At 43.6% G+C, this 18,515-nt stretch overlaps 1 protein-coding gene across 7 annotated transcripts in view; it reads right to left on the reverse strand.

Annotated features, from left to right (window-relative positions):
* MTSS2 (MTSS I-BAR domain containing 2) overlaps positions 1 to 18,515 on the reverse strand; it is a 320,542-nt gene that overhangs the window by 19,560 nt on the left and 282,467 nt on the right. For 4 of the 7 annotated variants that reach the window (XM_086945290.1, XM_086945287.1, XM_086945289.1 and 1 more), the window contains exons 11-13: positions 13,924 to 14,034; positions 10,609 to 10,776; positions 8,434 to 8,599 (exon numbers count right to left, since the gene is read on the reverse strand). In XM_086945290.1, coding sequence (XP_086801416.1) covers positions 8,434 to 8,599; positions 10,609 to 10,776; positions 13,924 to 14,034 — 445 coding nt within the window. The remainder of the gene's footprint in view (positions 1 to 8,433; positions 8,600 to 10,608; positions 10,777 to 13,923; positions 14,035 to 18,515) is intronic. The other 3 variants (XM_086945291.1, XM_086945288.1, XM_086945292.1) reach the window with 2 other exon arrangements.

The following is an 18,515-nucleotide window of genomic DNA, read 5'->3' on the forward strand; positions in this document are numbered from 1 at the left end:
ATCATGTGATTATGGGCATATCACTAGATCTCCCCATGCCTATAAACAATGCATGTGACCTTGTGTAATGTAACTGGCGCTCATGTAAATCACTCCAAAACCTGTGGGTCGATGTTGCTCTATATTTTAAAAATATACAGAATACACTAAGATAAAAACAAAGGCCTATCATAAGTAAAGACAAATAGATATCCATTTACCAGCTGATTTGTACTCAGTGAAACCAGAAAATCTGGATAATTTGTGGCTTCCCTGCTTAAATTGTGTGATCTTAAGTAAATATTTTATTTTACCAAAACTCTTTTTTCTTCATGATCCCGTATGAAAGCATAAATATGTGAGTTCAGACTCCCAGTTGTACAAAACTATCACTTTTAATAAGTACTTCTCAATGCAGAACTATAATGTGGCCTATTAATGTCAAAGCTTCCACATGTTAAAGAAATACACTTTTTTTAACAGTGAAGAGACTTCATCATATTTTTGGTGGTTTGTTGTATGTTTCACATAACACATATTTTCAGGGCTTGGCTCGTGCATGGGCACTAAGATCCGCCCTTGGCATCTCTATTCTGTAAGTCCATAACCAGAAAAATAAAGTACACTAAATACTATGAAAGAGATAGCCCTGAGCGTGCAATGCATAGCTTAGGGCATACACTTCTGAGGGCCAGCTGTGTGCCATGGACTCTTGCCTCTCCATCATACTGCTCTGATAGGATGACTCTAGTAAATGTATCTGACACTCAGCGACGCATGTCAGAGCCATGCATGCAGTGATTATTTTCACAGTGGAGCTTCTCGCATTGGGACTCAGGACAGACACGGATCCAAGCAGCCGGTGAAAGTCATAATGGCTCTATCTTCCACCGGAGGGGGCAACTGTGGCTATTAGAGCAGCACTGCCAGTGGCTAGTGCCCAAGGGAGGATAGCTCAGCGATGACCTCATGTTTGGCTGGTGCTTGCTAGATGTATGGGCTGTAGGGTGGGGTTGGTGGTGTGGTTGCTTAGTGGCCTAATACATCCACTCCAACAATGTGTGTTTGACCTCTTCGTCTCGGCTTCAAAACCCAGCAGGTTCACTTAGCCTTTTAGCCTCCTCAAGTCGATAAAATGAGTAGGTAATAATATACATCTTTCAAGCAGCACCAGAATGCCCCAAAGCATAAATGTGTACTTTACTAATCAGCTCTTATCCAACATTTTCTCCTGTTGAGGAAGTGGTTCTTCCACCAATTGCCACTGACCACAGTGCGACACCGTTCTTTACTTCTGACTTCCTCCCTTTGCTCTATCCTTTTGCGACTACTTAAGTGACCCTTTACCATTGTGTAAGGAGAGAGTGGTTCTTGGCTTGGGATCGGCATTTCCCACCATCTCGCTTCAGCCATGCCTCACCATTGTTTCATATTATTATGTGTACTTTGAAGTCATGCTAGTGTCCACCGCCTGTCCCTTTAACTGGGTACACAATTTGCTTGTTGGGAAATCTCAAGCTCACGCACCCCTAATATTAGTTATCAAGCTACGTCCGAACCCAGTTTTCTCAGTTAATTTATGCTGGTGTTCCGTCACCTGATCCCACTCCTTATCAGTGAGTCATCTGCTGAGCCCCTCCTTCCATCGTTCTCTGGGATAACAGCTGTTGAACCATCATTGCAAGATACATGCGATATCGCAGTGAAATACATCAGCGCCCTCTACTGAATGTGAGGAGTACCAGTAACAAATGATGGGTCAGGGGTTCCGATTGATCAGACCCCCAAGATGTTTACTTGAGCTCACTATTGTTCCAGATGCACCTGTGTATCAGGCAAACTATTTTATTTCGTTGCACTGTTGCTATATGTGGTTCACAAATAGAACAATACTACATACTCAACAATTTTCACACAAATAAGTGAATAAACATCAGTGTGTTAGAATTGAACAAAAGTCGTCAAGTTTTTACTACACAAAATTATAAACAGCATTTCAGCATTCCAAAAACATTTTAAGGCAGATTTTTGAAAACATTAATAAAGCAAACAATCACATTGATGCATCTTCTCTTGAGCCCATGCTGTCAACTTACTCGAATACAAGATATACAGGGAGTCAGACTCTACATGGCAAAGCTCTAGTGCATTGAAGGTTACTGAAGAAAGATAGGTGAAAGACGTGAAAAAGTAATAGTGAAGACCTTATCCCACACCACAGTGCGTAAAAAACGTTAAACATACTCACAATTTCCAAAGAGAAAATGGACAAAATCTTTAGGTAAAGCAAAACCTGAAGGGTGAAAGCACTACTGTTGAAAAACGTTCAACAAACCAAGGGGACGGAACTGATAAAAGCAAGTGTAAAGACAAGTACCTGAGACGCTGGATGCTTCGCAGAGTACTCGAAGTTCAAGACAACTGGAATAATCTGAGCTAAACCGATCACAGCAACCGGCAGCCTCAATCTGTTAAACAAAACCAACTATGAGCGCCGAACTCTAAAGGCTGGTGAGCTATGGGTACAAAACTCATCGATACTGGTATCTTACCTCAATCAGCGAAGCGTCACAACGAAGGACTGCTCAAGCTCACAAGCTAACCGCGTTCGGGTGATTACCGGAAGCAGCTAAACTCTGCATATCCTCCTGCGATTAGTTCGTGTGTACACGTTTCCCATTCCAAGATGGCGTCGGTTTTTTAGATTGGGTTAGTTTATCCGGAGACTGGCTACGTTGTATTCATGGAGTAAATTGGGTTCATATGTATTGTCAGCGCTCATTTAGATTATAGTTTAGTCTTGTTTTAGTCCGTCTTGTTGACGTTCGAGTATTTTTACCGGAGTCCGAGTACAGGTTCCCTGTAGTCCGTTTTCAGTGTCCGTAGTTCGACTGTTTATAATCGCAGGAGGATATGCAGAGTTTAGCTGCTTCCGGTAATCACCCGAACGCGGTTAGCTTGTGAGCTTGAGCAGTCCTTCGTTGTGACGCTTCGCTGATTGAGGTAAGATACCAGTATCGATGAGTTTTGTACCCATAGCTCACCAGCCTTTAGAGTTCGGCGCTCATAGTTGGTTTTGTTTAACAGATTGAGGCTGCCGGTTGCTGTGATCGGTTTAGCTCAGATTATTCCAGTTGTCTTGAACTTCGAGTACTCTGCGAAGCATCCAGCGTCTCAGGTACTTGTCTTTACGCTTGCTTTTATCAGTTCCGTCCCCTTGGTTTGTTGAACGTTTTTCAACAGTAGTGCTTTCACCCTTCAGGTTTTGCTTTACCTAAAGATTTTGTCCATTTTCTCTTTGGAAATTGTGAGTATGTTTAACGTTTTTTACGCACTGTGGTGTGGGATAAGGTCTTCACTATTACTTTTTCACGTCTTTCACCTATCTTTCTTCAGTAACCTTCAATGCACTAGAGCTTTGCCATGTAGAGTCTGACTCCCTGTATATCTTGTATTCGAGTAAGTTGACAGCATGGGCTCAAGAGAAGATGCATCAATGTGATTGTTTGCTTTATTAATGTTTTCAAAAATCTGCCTTAAAATGTTTTTGGAATGCTGAAATGCTGTTTATAATTTTGTGTAGTAAAAACTTGATGACTTTTGTTCAATTCTAACACACTGATGTTTATTCACTTATTTGTGTGAAAATCGTTGAGTATGTAGTGTTGTTCTATTTGTGAACCACATATAGCAACAGTGCAACGAGGTTGAGTGTGTCTTACGCTCAAGTTAGGACTTTAAATTGAGGCACGGTGAGGACAAACGTGCTACCTCTGTTGCACGCTTATGTTGAACTTTATAGTAACTAAGCCTAGTTAAAATTCACTGAAATACTGGAGTGCTCCTCTCATCTACCCACTTCAAACTATTTTATTTGCCATGGCGTTTAAGGTGCGGAACACCCCTTCTGTGTAGCAGTCACTCAGCATTTCCATTCCTGAGAGCACCCATTTGCACACTCTCAAAGCCATAAAATACCCTCTTCTTGTTGTGGGTAAACCCACCAGTGGTAATGTCGGGGAATACAGGGGGTCCTGCTCAGTGATTGTCTGTATGTTACATTTCTAATCTCAGCATAGGTATCAGCTCCACAGACCCTGCGTTTGCATGTTTATCCTATATGTGGGTATTTGCAGTCAGTATCTGCAACAATAATTGTGGGTGAGGAACTTCCAGAGCTTCAGTCTTACCATGTGGAGCTCCTGAGTGCTTTATCCACATTCCCTTTAGTGTTAATGTTCTTCTATGCATATCTTGCACATCCTAGGTGTTAGTTATTCTGAATGTTTGTTCTTACTGAGCTTTGACTTCTTGTTACTTTGTGCAGAGCTTTTGAATTGAATCTTTTGTCTCCCTTTCTGTGCGATCTTGGCCAGCTATGTATCCAATATTTTGTTAACTTTCTTCACCCCACCACCAGTCCCTGACAGTCTGACATTTTAAAATGCCTAGACAAAAGGGACCTCACAATACTCCTTTGAGTGTAATCTTAAATGTATAACCGGACATATTGAGGAATGAAGATGATATTCTTGTGTAGAGGACATGTTCTGGGGAGTGAGTTGGTATGTGACAATCCTAAGGAGGCAAAGAATCAATAAAATAAGGTGAATCAAGTCAAAGCGGGGTACCACCCCAGATATTAAAATCATCCAGAATAAGTAGATTGACGTCAAAGGTTGCTTATTGGGTAAGGTAGTCTGCAACCGCTGCCTGTGCAGGTAAGAGTGATGGGGGGATTTCGACGGACGAGGATGAAGGAAAAATAAATAAATAATCACTTTCCCCTTGTCATCGTTCTTCAAAATCCCCCCTCACCCGGCCCCACTTCCCCACCGCTCTTACCTGCACTGGCCGTGGCTGGAAGTCTGCACAGAGGATGTCAAAATAATTGGTTGGCTCCTCAATATGCAAACAACCGTCTCCCACTTCTCATACTATTCAGCCAAGACTCAACATTCGAATGCAGACAAAACTTGACTGTATCTTTGTACTGGCCATTCAACTTAACAGAGTCCAAATTCCTCACATTGGCAATAAACTCAATTCATGGTCTGACACAGTCACATTCTCTTACGCACCATTTTCTTTGATATTCTTAATTGATTCCTTTTCCCACTAGTTTATGTACCACTTGACCAACACTAAACTTCCACGAGCAACCTCGAGACTTGGATCCTTAGCCATTCTGGCACTTTTAGAAAGAGGGGTAAGGGCACGCCTTCGATGATTCAAGATTACCAGGAAGATCCACAGCAATACCAACCGACTACACGCCCAAGAACAGATTGGTTGTATGTTACTATATTGACCTCTTTTACATCACCCTATCACTACGTTACCCCGCAATACATCCACTGCCTCCTCCTACTACTACTACTGGTTCTGGTAATTGTACCATTACATCCTCCGTCATTAAATGTCTATCTTTTCAATTTGAGTTATCTGAACATTTATTTCTTAATTCATTTACCTCATTTTTGAATCTTTATTGATTTAATACAATAAACCATAATTATTTACTTTATTTATATTTGGGTTCATTCAGCCTTCTTCTTTAATTCATATCAATAGTTTAGAATATTTCGTATTTTCGTATTTTAATTCAGTCTGTGTCAGAGTTTCCATTGAAAAGCTATATTTTATTTTCATAATAACTTTGGACCCATATGAAAAATATGCACAAAATATACTCTGTTAAAAAATCATCCAATTTGGGTTCGGCATGACAAGTTTCATCGAAATCTGTCAAGTGGAGGACGATGGGGAAGCAGTGGTGTAGCAAGGGGTGGTGGTCCGCCGTGGTCAGCTAACGCTGGGGCCGCCATGGTCGGCATATGGTCTAGCTACGCCACTTCGGGGAAGGGAATAGAGGGGGGCAAAAAAAAGGAATGTTTCCTATTTTTAACTTGTTAGCAATCTTTTCCACTCACAAAAAGACACTTAACAATTTTAAACCAAACCTGGTTTGAAAATAGAACTTTACTCAAGCATCTGTCTTTGTTTGGTTTTGTGCAGTCCTTTCAATAGTTTTCGAAAAATTTGAGTTATAAAAAAGTGTTGAGAAGGTTTGAAAGGTTTAAAGGCTAGAGACATTTGAACTGTTAGTCTGGGAACTGTTCTCTAATCCCGGTTCACAGACCTAAAAGTAGGAAGAAAAATCTTATTTCATTGGGCAGGAAGCTTTTTTCTAGGTATCAATGTTGGGTTCATGTACTCTAAGTGGGGTTTGAGAACCCAAAAGCTTTCATTGGCTTCCTGCAAGAAAAAATTTATCTTGTGGCCACCCTTACAGTAGGCAGATTACTGTCCACGCATGCTGAGAAAATTAAATAAAAGGATACATAAGGGGATAGGTAGGAACACCTTGACCCCCAGACCTAACTGGAGGGACTTCCAAAGGTCTCCCACAAAGCTAAAAATGTAAAAAAAAATGTTTGTGTTTCAGGGTGATTGAACCCCACTTGGGGTTCATGACTCCTAACAGGCAGATGACCCTGTGTTTGAAGTAGTCCCTGGTCACGGTACCATTGACCCACAGACTATGAAACACATTGACTCTTGCTGTGTTCTCTTTCATAGACCACAATCTCAGTACACAGACAATGGACTATAAATCTAGTGGACTCACACCAGGTCCCCTCTCCATAGTCCACAATCTTGGTACTGAGTCCCCAGACTATAAAACTCATGGAAGTGTGTTGAGTCTCATCTCCTGGTCTGTGGTCTGTGTACCAAGAATGCAGATGGTGGGTGCCATTTTCGGTGTGCTGGCTCCATGGTCTTCAAAAAAAAGTCCAGAGTCTACCAACACATTTTGGGACCTAATGTTCCATTTAGATGTAGCCTGGTTTTAGATAACATTTGAGGGGGGGAAGTGTTCAGTCAACTCAATGTTTCCACAGTACGCCAAGTCAGCGGTCTGAAACAGGGCTGTGGGTCCGGCACACCTTGCAAAGAGAGCAGGACTTCTTTATGGTCCGAGGACCATTTGCCAAGGAAAAGACCGGTCTGAACTTTATTTTAGATGAGAGTGGAGGTACCCCTCTATCACATTAAAATGCTGATGTCCCCTAGAACAAGGTGGCACATCCACCTTTTAGTGAGGACAGGGGTGGCTCTAGGCTCATGGCGGCCCTGGGCAGGGAGCGTAGGTAGGGGGCCCCGGAAGAGGGGGGGGGGCTCAACGTGAAAGGCTAAGTGTGGCCTAAAATACGTGCCCCTACTCACAATTATTACTGATACTGGCAAAGGTTAAAATGGCTAGGTAGGGGCGACATGATTTAAACCAAACGTGGGGCGTGCTCGTGTTTCATAAATGCTGCCAATGGTTACACAGGCAAACATGGTCATTGTATGCGAAGAAGGGACCTTCTGAGTTAGAGAAAGTTTCCCGCCCGGCAAAGGTTTACAAAAATGGGCACAGTCTGTTGCGGTATTATTTAAAGGCTTGGGGGCGAACCTCTCCTGATAAATGAGAGAGGTGGGGGCGGTAGGCCATCGTCTAATCCTCAGACGGGACACGCAGGGTATCGTGCAGCAAAAAGAATCGGTAAAAAGCCGATTCAGCTATGGGTGTGTGCCTTGTCTGGCGCAGCATAGGACAAATGAAGAAGAGGGGTATCGAGCAGCAAGCTCGCTTACCTTACAATGCCGGCTGTAGCTCAGGATTTAAAAAACGCCGGTTGAGGAGCCGAAATATAATTGGTGTGTACGCGAGGTCGCATGAACGTGTGACGTCATAATTTCTCACACTTAGGCAGAGTCAGCACAAGACTACAGTATTGGCGTGGCGGCTCCTGGGGTTTGGCGGCCCTGTGCAGGTGCACAGCTTGCACATGCCTAAGGCCGCCCCTGGTGAGGAGCAGGAGACCTGAGCAATTGGGATTTGATGCAGATTCTGTTTTCCAGCTCTTTGTAATTGCAGACAATGCACATCAAGATATTGCAGGACCATCTTCTGTATCTTTGTCTTGTGAAGAAAAGATGATCTGAAACCTCAGAAGAACACCAAGTATTCCACTGTTTGGGAGTTCTTCTGCCATTCCCCAGGTGAGAAACAGCGGAATGCCAGGAGGGTTGTCTGGAAGCTTTGTGACAAGAAGCTGAGCAGGGGAGCATAGACTTTATTACTCTGCACTTGGACTATGACAAAATAAGTGTGCATGAAGTTAATATTGGTGGGCAGAAAAAACGTATTTTGCCCACAGTATCAGGCAAAGTTCGCAAACTTTCCAACTTGATGAAAATATGAGGTTTGTCACCTTTGATAAACTACTGTTGTGGCCAAAAATTCCTGGAAAAAAGAAAACTACATTCCCCCAGTCCACAATTTATATATACCACCAAAGGTACTGTTTCTTTTTCAACAACATGTTCCCATTAATGTACAGTATTTCTGAACATGATGCAAGTATATATATCATATAACTAATCAAACCCTGCTTTTTGTACCTTGGGAGGGGATGGTGTCCTCCGAGCATGAAGGTGTGGTGGTCTGTGTGCTGTAGCCACTAGAATATTGCAGTGAGTCGCGACTGCTCTTCTGGTGTTCCAGGCTCAGGCCGCGGGTCAGCACCATCGCCAGGTCACTGGCAGCAGGTGACACCTCCTCCCCGTGCTGTCAAAGAACTAAGAAGATTAGGCACAGAGAAGCATAACTTAGACCATACATTTTTAGGGTTTGTGTCCCAAGCTCCTTATATCCAGTACTTGCAGAGGTCCTCAGAGCAGATAGAAGGAAGTTTATACCAGACAGCTAGAAGGTGTCCAGAGAGAAAGAACAGCTATTGTAAAATAGAAAAGCATGAGCAAAGGAACTGGAGTTAACTAGAGAGAAGAATAATGGATAAGGAGGTAAGAAAGGAAAGGAAACCATGTGTATATAATGAAGTAAGATATAAGAAAAGGGGGAACATAAGAAGAAGGAGCAATGAGGGAATGTCAGGGAGGAACATTAAGGGAAAGGAGGGAAGAAAGGAAGATGTGCAAGTGAGACATAGCAGAGGTGAGGGTAAAGGAAAGAGGGGAAGAAAGGAAGAGGGGCCAGAGAGGTGTTTCAAGGAGGAGAGGGTAGGGAAAGTAAGCAAGACAGAATAAAATGATAAAAACAGCAAAACAGCAAAATAAGTAGAGCTGGAGAGATTCGTGGGCACTGATCAAGAGTCAAGATGAAAGTATTAGGTCCCTAAGAGAGGGCAATACTTTAAGATGTAAGAAGAATAGAGATGAGTGAGGCACAGAAAGAACATGAGGGGTAAAGGGAGAAACAGGAATGAAAGACAGGTTGGTGGTAAGAGCATATAAAGTGAAAGGAGGAGTTTGACTGCATTGAGAGAGAATGAGAGCTAGTCAATGCCAGTTTTTCCAGAAGTGAGGGAATAGAGGTGGAATGGAGTGAGTAGGCTGTGGTGTATGAAAGACTGTGACCATTGACAGAAACTTGTTAGCAGTGCTTGAAGGTATGAAGGTCAAAAATAGAACTGTTTGTCAGAAAACAGTTACACTTCTGGAGACAAAGCCATTTTCATTAAGGCTGAAAGAATGTGTCACTCTTCAACCCCAGAGCCCTTTCCTTCACCTTCAAAGGTTAAATCATGTATCAGTCCACAACCCCCTTCTGTAATTACAAAAAATAGGACGTTGGTATCTGTACTTCACTTATGACCCTAGCAAAGGTAGGACACATATTCATTGGCCTTCTGTGCCCTTCAAAGGCTGAGACACTTCTTGATCTAGAACCCTCCTCTGTACCCCCCCAAAGGCTAAGACTCGTCTCAACCCACAGCCCTCCTCTGCATGCCCCAAAGGTTAAAAAACTTCTTGATCAACAGCCCTCCTCTGTATCTCCCAAAGATTGATACACTTCTCTATCCATAGCTCTCCTTTGTATCCGCCCAAAAGTTGAGACACTGCTTATTCCAGAGGCCTCCTCCGTATCCCCCAAAGATTGATACACATCTTGATCAAGAGCCCCAAGGTCGAAACACTTCTCAATCCCCAAAGGTTGAGACACTTCTCGATCCATAGCCCTCCACCATATCCCTCAAAGCTTGATACGCTTCTTGAACAAGAGCCCTTCTCCAAATCTCCCAAAGGCTAAGAGACTTCTCGATCCAGAACCCTCCTCTCTATCCCCTCAAAGGCTGATACACTATTGAAGTCAAAACCCATTCTGTATCTTACAAAGGATAGGACATGTTATTCCAGAGCCCTCTTCTGGACATGCTGAAGACCCTTTTATATGAGTGTACCTGCTCAGTACGTATTCAAAAATAACACGTATTTATATCCAGAGGAGTCTTCTATACTGATCGAAGAGGGAGGCAATTAAGTACACAGAATCATCCTCTGTACCTAGCTAAAGATAAGACATTCTCAATCAAGAGTCTTTCACTTTTCCAGCCACAGCTGCTTGAATAGTAAGATGGTTCAGACAAGATCCCTCTACTGTATCTTTCAAAGGCTGAGACACTTCTCGATCAACATTTATATTTATTAACTCTTGACGGGAAAGGCACATCTCAATCCAGAACACTCCTTTCCAATTCTCAAGGCCTTAAGCTTTACAGAACCATTCCTTCAGCAGCAACTCTCAATACCATACTTGTGTTTTTAATGGCCCCATACCTTGGCAGCAATGGTGGCCGGGGACATCCTGGGCCGATGCGGGTCTTCAGTGTTCATTCCTTGGTATCCTGGTCCGAGTTCTGACTCACGTAGATGCTCCACACGGTCCTTCCGGCGTTGTAGTGAGGCCAGCATGGGCTGGTCATAAGGACTGGCCTTAGACCAATCCTGGAAATTACAATGCATGAAAAGCAAGGCTTGTTTCAAGCAAACTACTCAAAGCAGAGCACAGATAATTCAATAATGGACCAAGAGCTGTAAATAACCTGAACGTTCACGCTACAGTCATACAGCACTGTCACTGTGTAAACTAATGCTACATCCATTGCCCTGTGCAATGTAATTGACAAATTACAACTCTTTACCTAACTGGTCAAAACACCTTTAGCTCATTACTGCTTGACTCGTTAAACCAGGGTTTTAAATCAATATAAAGCAAAGGTCTTCTTTACATAACGTGTCAATTCAACCCAGCCTCTACAGGCCAGACACTGTATGATAGCTGTGTGACCGATGCACCAAAAGGGCATCCATCCTTGCCCGTCCCTGTGATTCAGCACACTCCAAGTACGACTGTGTGCTCTCTGCTACCACCAAAGAGTTCTGAAGGCCACACGGGTCCTTTAAGTTAGAATAGTCAAAAGCCAATGATCAACAGAAGCCAGGTAAAGCAGCTCATTAAAATGTTCTGGAAGCTAAAACCTTTAAGAAAATGTGACGTATTTACAAGGACAGCATTATAAAGGTGCTCCCACAAGAAACAGTAAAACAACCCCTCTGTTCTACCCTCTAACCTTCGTACCATCTGGCCATGGTTATTTATTTGGTTTTGGAGGGAGAATGGTTACCTTTAAAGCGATGGTGAAGGCTACTGTTAAGAGGTTCCCTCACGTCCATCTGAGCATCACTGATCTGAGTCTTCGAAGCCCAGAGCAAGGGCTGGTGGAAAGGGGGGCGGGCAAGAAGTGTAACTAGTATCAGTGCACAGAGGAACTTATTCATTGGTAAGATGTCATCCTTGACAGCTGCATGTTTAGAGGACTTTGAAGACTTGGCCCCCTCACATCAGAGTTGATCTGACTGTGGAGTACTACTAGGAAGTTACTCTGACATTCAAGCCTCTTCTTAGCGCGGTACCTAGCATTACATTTAAGTGGGATCACCGGGTTTTCCAAACCATGCAGGGAGTCCCGGCTACAAAACATGATGGCACTGAGGTGCTACTCTGCACCGTTGTACAGCGGCTTCTTAAAGCCCTTAATGGTTTATAAATCAACAAATGACTAGGCACCATTGTGGTGGGGAGAGAGGGGTTGCTGAGGAGGATAGGGCCCGTTAATAATTTCAACAGGTATTCTAGTTTTACCACAAGCATTTGTGGGACTGAAAAACTTTTACTGCTTTCTCCAGAAAGCGCTCCACCCATTCAGCGTTAGCAGACTCATGCAACATTTTCGTTGTAGGAACAGGAACTAGCAATTTAATAGATTAAAAAAACTTCATCTGCTTTGCTTCAAGTAAAGAAACATGAAAAGAGCAGTTTTCTGTTAGTTGAAGAAACTATGAACGTGCTTTTGAAAAATGATCAAATTAATGTTATTAGTGTCTTGCTACTGCATAGAGCAACTCCAAGAGCCTGGCCACCAATCACCAAACATTCTGTTTAAAATGCGCCCTTCAGCGGGGGATGGGCAGCCAGCTTGTTCCTAGAAACTCCCCCCGTTGGACAGCAGTGCCAAAGACCGAGATGAAATTGATAGTGGAGTGAAAGTGATTGGATGGCACACTGGGGTAAAGTTCCAAGTGGTTTGTTGAGAATTGCATCTATGGGAACACATGCACACAGTAATTAAAAGCCCATGGAAATACAGCACAAGGGCTGAGTCCAACAAACACACTGTACTAAGAGGATACCTCAGGAATGCAGAGCTACAAACTAGTCTTATTCAATAGGTGCTTACACACTTTACTAAGAGAATCCCAAAGAGGTTCAGCAAATTGCAATAGAACCATGTCCAGCCAAAAAAGTAGTACTCTGATCAAAGTAGCCCAATCAGATCAGTGGCCATGGTGAGGAGGGACAAGCAATTCAAACCCAGGGGAGGCAGCCAATCAAAAAAAACAGGACGTCTGCAGCTGGGTACTTGTAAAAAAAGTAGCCTATGGGCCACTTCAAATAAAAACGTGAGTATCCTACTACTGGGCGCCCGAGTAGATAAAACTCATCTGTAGCACCAAGAGGAACTGGAAGAGATCCCAAGCAGAGTAACAGATGGGCGTGGCCGTTAAAAAACACATTCTGCAGGGCAAGAAACCCAGAAAATATCTGGCAAAATAACATTGCGGCCAGATTTTTAAAAAAAACATTCTCTGCTCTGATGGGTTTTGGTCTGGAATATCGAGTAGGAACTTTGTTATACTTTAATATGGTAGCCAAAATATCGAGAACAATAACATCGACATTTATGTGCATATAGAGAGGTATAGATGTACTACTCTTAACTCCACATCGACGTACCTTAAAAATATATATTGTCAAGGTATATATATGTGGAGTAAGGTATAGAAAATCTATATATGCTTACCTGTCAATATTTTTGTCCTCGATATTAGGTCTATCATAATAAGAAATAATGATATTCCCTACTCAATATTCAGAAACCATCCTCTCTGATGGAAACTTGGGTTTGCTGAAAGCACACAGTGTCACTGGTGCTCAGCGCTTATCTACAGGAAAACAGGAAAAAAAGCTCCATATTTGCGCAATTTAATCCTATTGCACAAGAAGTTAATCTAAAAAAAAGCAACCTGCAAATCCCTTGGACCTTACCAGAAACACATTTGTAATACTACATGGTGCAAATTCTATGGACAGTGTCACAGGATAGCCAATGTGTCCACGCCATGGGCAGGAGGCACACCACCATCAGCAGGAAATTGCAGCTGGACCAAGAGCCGCCCATAGATGTTTTAAGGTAAGGGCAAAGTAGCCAATTGCCCAGGGGCCCCTGAGAAACTGAACTTGGTTAAAATGCAACACATAATTTAGTATTATTAGGCATGTGGACTTAAATTAGCAGGAAATTGTTAATAATAACCACATTTGTTACTGTAGGGGATCCCAAAATATGTTTTGCCCGGGCCCCCCAAAATTTAAAATGGTAATCTACAAAATTCTTAAAATGGCAGTGTCCTAACCCACCGGATGGTTTTACCCCAGTGTGCACCCATGGCCCAGTGAACAGCGCGGCGGCGAGCATCACCAATGAGCGCGGATGAGCGGGAGTGAGGCGGCAATGCTGCCAAAGGCTTCACCTTTTCCCCAGCAGACCACGCCCCCGCGGAACTAACCGAGGTGGGGGAGCTGCACTCGCTAACCGACTGGCACGTCTCAGAGGCCTCGGAAGACGCCGAGCTGGAGGACTTCTGCCGCACCCAAGCGGAGGGGAGGGCCGGCCGCAGCGATGCGATCAAAGGAAAGGGGAAAAGAGAAACGTGGTTAAATAAAAGCATCCGCCGAGGCATGCCGGAGGACAAGACACATCTCAGGAAGAAAACTCCACTTCTGGGGATCACAGGGTTAAGATTAAAACACGCAGGATTTGGTAGTAAGTAGTTCTGAACAAGAGGCAACAGTCATAAGGTATAAAGCTATGATATTTTAAGGGGAACTCCAGGTGTCTTTTTAGTAATTAAAGTTCCTACCCGGGACACTTCAGAAGGGCTGTTCAATGTTGTTTCTTCTGCCACAACAGTGATATAAAAGCACTTGAAATGTTCCTTCAGGTTAGCTGTGCACCAGCACATGGCCCTACTGTGACTATGCAATGGTTGTCTCTTGAACCAAGCAGGCTCATGAGGGGCACATAGCAGGAAGTAACAATCTTAATGGAGTAACTTTCAAAGAGCATTTTTCTACTGAACAGTAGGATAATAAAAAAGCAATGGGAAGGTGGGTGGAATGGGGTCTGATTCCCTGAAAAGACTGGAGTTCCCCTTTAAGCAATTATTTGGAAAAAGTGTTGCCTGCTTATGACATCACACACCACGTCTGATTGGTCCATATACTTCCATTACGAGTTAAATACCACTCTGGGAATTGACACTTTGCTTTCCCAGCAGCTGAACAAGGAGAGAGATCAGGAATTAAGGGCTGATTCGGTTTATACATCAAGAAGAAAATCCAGTGGCCCTGATTGCGAGGTGGGGGATACATTTCAAACCATGTGCAAACAGTTTGCACAGGGTCGAAATTCTGGGTAATGCACTATACCGCACCCATCACAATTTGGCCCTGACAAATTTCAGCAGGTGAGAGCTGCAAACTTTACGGAGAGAAAATATGCGGTAAATTATGATACATGCAGATTTTGGTATAAAAAACACTGATTCTGCAGATAATTCTCATTTTCCAGAGGAAAACTTGGATTATGAGGTATTTATCGCAACTGGAAATCCAGTTAGCGGTAGCTACCTCACACCCTCTACCTCCACCTCGCAGTCAAGGTCACTTTGGTGAAACCACAAGTAAAAGGTCAGTTGGAAACTTAGCAGAGCACAAGCTATTTCTTACTCTCCTTTGCAAACCTGAGATTGGAGGAAAGTACAAGGTGTGCTGGTTCAGATCACAGCCTAAATAATAACGGTCTCCCACCATTTGGAGATACAGGGCTCAGTGCTGAGACTTTGGCACAAGGCACATCATCAGCAAAAAAATGTTTACACCAGTGGGCTCCTAAGAGGTTTCAATGAACGAAGGTAGTGTATAGAGAAGAGTCTATCTGGATGTAGGATCTTTGGAACATCATGAATGGCCAACCTCGCAAGGAAGATGTTACGCAACTGTTCAAATGGTTTGGAGCTTGACGTCTGTTAAAGACTCGGGTATTTTGCATCATTCTGCAACGAATTGTTGCACATGGAATTGTCCGACAGTATTTTTGAGAAGAGAACTATTTAGCCAAGGAGGTGTTTATTCATGGGAATGTAATAATACCGCAACCTTGGGTAAAGCTGGCATCCTAGAATGCTCTTTGACTTAGCACGATTTGCAGTTTTAGAAGGCATTGTCTTTACCTGCTCTGGGGCTTCGCCTTATTTGTCCTAGTTTCACACCCAAATACAGTAATATGCAACTGAAAGGTGCAGTTGACCTTTGCGAAGTGCCCCCCGCTGCAAGCGACACCACATTTCTAGTAACTTTTAATCAAATTGAGCAGGAAACAAAATGTTTTATTTGTTAAAATCTGCAAATTATGCAGCAGATGATGGATTATGTTAGCTATATCTGTGAGCTACAGGTGACGAACAATTGTTTTCTTTGCCCTGTGTTTTCAGTCCAGTAATATAATATCTTAAACCATTTGGTTTCGAAGATATGCACAGTTTTTGTTTGCTGACGTTCCTTGTTATGAATTTCATCCATCCCTTTTTGGAGCATTCAGAAGTGTAAGGAGTGTGCCCAAATGTATGTTACACATTCAATGTGCCTAGAGGCACACGTACACCTCACTGGTGATGCTTTAACTCATCTGGGGTCGTTGCATTTGTGTTCCAGTGCTGTAGAGACACGGCAGAGTGGGGGAGACATGGCAGGGAAAGGCTGCCTTCTGTAGGGCTGGGCCCTTTTGACAAAGAGGCAGGTGCCTAAAGAAAAAGAAGGAAAAGGAAGCTGCCCAGATGTATTCTCAGTGGTTAAGAAAGGTTGGCACTTTTCCATCATAAAAAGGCTCCTCAAAAGCCCAGTCCCTCTTGCTCCCTCTGACCCTCATTGTACTCGCTGCGAAAGTCAGGCTGAGTTTTTTTACATTAAAATTCAGAACATCATTAAAACACTCCCCCATATCGATCCTGTATGCACAAACTCTTCTCCCGACTCCCCCTCCACCATTCATCGCCTGGAGCTTTTTCCTCCACTCCCCCAGGAAACGCTCCTGACCATAATGTCCACAGTAAAAAGAGGATTACGAAGAGACCCAGCTCCTATGAACATCCTATTAAAGGCAGCATCCACTATTGGCCCCACGATCACCCATGCTATCAACACCTCACTTAGCACAGGAATAGTTCCTCCCCTCTGGAAAGGAGCAATGGTCAAAACCCTCCTTAAAAAGCCTCAACTGGATCCCTCAGACCTGGGCAACTATCGCCCTATTTCTCTTCTGCCTGGGATTGCAAAAATCACTGAAAAATATGTCAATCATATTCTTTCAAATTTCCTCGAAACTTTTAATCTTCTACATCGGTCCCAAACAGGCTTCTGCCCCCGGCAGAGCACGGAAACTGCCCTGCTAGCGGTGGTGGAGGAAAGCAGAAAAATCTCACATGCAGGAGGCTCAGCAGCCATCATACTATTGAACCTGAGCGCGGCATTCGACACGGGGAATCACCAAGTCCTGATTCATCGTCTCATCAGCTTGGGAGTAGCCGCAACTGCTCTGAGTTGGCTGCGCTCCTTCCTGAAAGGACGATCGTTTCAGGTTTTTGGAGAAGGCGTGTGTTCCAAACCTCGGCCTCTCCGGTGTGGTGTACCGCAGGGCTCATCTTTGAGCCCTACGCTCTTCAACGCATATATAGTCCCTCTGGCTTCGATCGTGGCTCCTTTTGGGATCCATATGGTCACTTATGTCCACGGCACCCAACTAGTTGTAGGGTTAAATCAATCCATACATTACTCCACGACCCTGAAAGCATGCCTGATGGAAGTGGTTAAATGGATGGGGTCATCCCATTTGAAACTAAATGGAGGAAAGACTGAGATTATGACTCTGAGCAACTTTGACAATACTACACTTAGAACCATCTGGCCAGCATGCATGGGCCCGGTACCTACACCCAAGCCAGAAATAAAGAGTTTGGGCATCTGGTTAGACCATAATCTGAATTTCAAAACGCAAGCTAGAAAGACAGTCGCAACCTTTTTCGGCCTGATCAGAATGGCCAGGAAAGGGTTTTCTTTGCTCCCTTCCCAAGCCAAGAAAATTATGGTCCAATCTCTCTTACTTTCCAGGTTGGACTATGGATATGTCCTTTATCTGGGAGCCCCTACTTCTGTGATCAACAAACTTCAGATGGCCCAGAATTGCGCAGCCAGACTATTGACGGGAACACTCAAATTCCTATCCGCAAAACCTGCCCTCCGCCTCCTACACTGGCTTCCAGTGACCGAGCAAATTTTCTTTAAATCTCTCTGTATCGTTCACAGATCCATGCAGGGGATTGGTCCTCCCCTTCTCCCGGCTGTAATTCAGCCTTATAAAACAAGGAGAGAGCTTTGCTCGGATGAACTTCACCTAATCAACACCCCTAGAATCAAACGTGCCAGAAGTGGCGGCAGACTCTTCTCCCTGAATGCCGGCAGGCTTTGGAACCCTCTGCCCCTCCACCTCCGGAAAGAGACTGGTCATCTTGCTTTCAGGAAACAACTCTAAACCTTCCGGTTCCCCTAAATTATGCTGTTCCATCTGATCACTAGTCATGCCTAGTGCTGGGAGGCTTTCTTGTAGCCATGCACTTTATAAATGTTCTTTTCATTTCATTTCATTCCCTTCCATCAGTTTGTTGTCATGTTTGCTAGTGTTCACAAAGTGTCACATACTTGCAAACCAAATAATATTTTGCTGGCAAAATATATACTAAGGGCACTTGCCTGAACCTGTTCTTAACTGTTATATTCTGTGTGCTTTTGGTGGTGATCTATTGTGCTGCACTTTGCACTCTGTAGAGTTTCTTATGACCTGAATCACGTATACTGCGAACATTTTAAGTGTCTTGTTTGACAGAATGTTTTTGCACACTAAGCTCCTCATCAAACGCACAAGGTAGAATGATTTATCCCCGGATTTTATGCCATACTCTGTGCTCTCAAGATTCCCAGTTTAATGCGCAAGTTCACCATGTACAGTTAT

The sequence above is a fragment of the Lissotriton vulgaris genome, chromosome 12 (assembly GCF_964263255.1).
Source record: "Lissotriton vulgaris chromosome 12, aLisVul1.2, whole genome shotgun sequence".
In the NCBI taxonomy this organism is placed as follows: domain Eukaryota; kingdom Metazoa; phylum Chordata; class Amphibia; order Caudata; family Salamandridae; genus Lissotriton; species Lissotriton vulgaris.